We start from the raw sequence: 1,164 nt of genomic DNA on the forward strand, positions 1-1,164 counted from the left end.
TTTTTTAAAGTAGGCTTCATGCCCAGTGCAGAGCCCAGTGCGGGGCTTGAACTTGCGATCCTGAGATCAAGACCTGAGCTGAGATCAAGAGTTGGAGGCTTAACCGACACAGCCACCCAGGCACCCCTAGATTTCTCTTTACTCCTTAATAGTCAATCCCCATTAGAGTTAGTAATTTTTTTATAGTAAGCTTTCCTTTCCATTCTTCCCTGGTACTATCTTAGTTTCAGAAACAAAGAAAAGCACTTTTGACTTTTGGCTCAGAGGAGGTGAGGGTGCAACAGTCTTTGCTTGTCCTGAATCTAGGTGTATCCTACACCAGTGGCCTCCACCATGCCGCCTAAGTTTGACCCCAATGCAATCAAAGTTGTATACCTGAGGTGCACCGATGGCGAAGTGGGTGCCACATCTATCCTGGCCCCAAAGATTGTCCCATTGCGTCTGTCTCCAAAAAAGATTGGTGATGATATCGCCAAAGCAACTGGTGATTGGCAGGGTCTGAGGATTACAGTGAAACTGATCATTCGGAACAGACAGCTCCAGACTGAAGTGGTATCTCCTGCTTCTGCCCTGATTATCAAAGTCCTCAAGGAACTTCCAAGAGACAGAAAGAAGCAGAAAAACATTAAACACAGTGGAAATATCACTTTTGATGAGATTATCAACATTGCCTGGCAGATGCGGCACCGATTTTTAGCCAGAGGACTCTCTGGAAACATTAAAGAGATTCTGGGGACCACCCAGTCTGTGGGCTATAATGTTGATGTCTGCCACTCTCATGACATCATAGATGACATCAATTTCACTGGAATGCCTAGCTAGTTAAGAACTACAAAGGAGAATATTTCAATACAGGATCATTTGACAGCAACAAAACAAGAAAAAAAAGGAAATAAAAGCAAGAAAAAAATCCAAGATTTCATTATATTTTCAAAACTTTGAGTCTCACTCATTTAATCCCTAGTTCCCAAGGAGATGGTAGTCATATGGACAGTAAGGGGAGTGCATTAACAACGAAGGGACAGCCATGGTGGAGAGAAAGGCTGATCCACATGAGGACTTTGAGAGTCCTGGTATATCAGGGCAGGCCTTAAGGAGCGTTGTTTACTTGAGTAAATTGATGGAGAGGATATTGATACTAAGGTTGGACCCTAGAACACTAGT

At 43.4% G+C, this 1,164-nt stretch overlaps 1 protein-coding gene across 1 annotated transcript; it reads left to right on the forward strand.

Annotated features, from left to right (window-relative positions):
- The first annotated feature begins 312 nt into the window (after nt 1-312).
- On the forward strand, nt 313-822 carry LOC124502895 (60S ribosomal protein L12-like). The gene has a single exon (XM_047067504.1). It carries the CDS (start codon nt 334-336, stop codon nt 820-822), a length of 489 nt encoding a protein of 162 aa, XP_046923460.1. The 5' UTR covers nt 313-333.
- The last annotated feature ends 342 nt before the right edge of the window (nt 823-1,164 follow it).

This window comes from Lynx rufus, unplaced genomic scaffold, assembly GCF_022079265.1.
Source record: "Lynx rufus isolate CCGP_SWC_20201006 ecotype Redwood Valley unplaced genomic scaffold, mLynRuf1.p SCAF_8, whole genome shotgun sequence".
Taxonomy (NCBI): domain Eukaryota; kingdom Metazoa; phylum Chordata; class Mammalia; order Carnivora; family Felidae; genus Lynx; species Lynx rufus.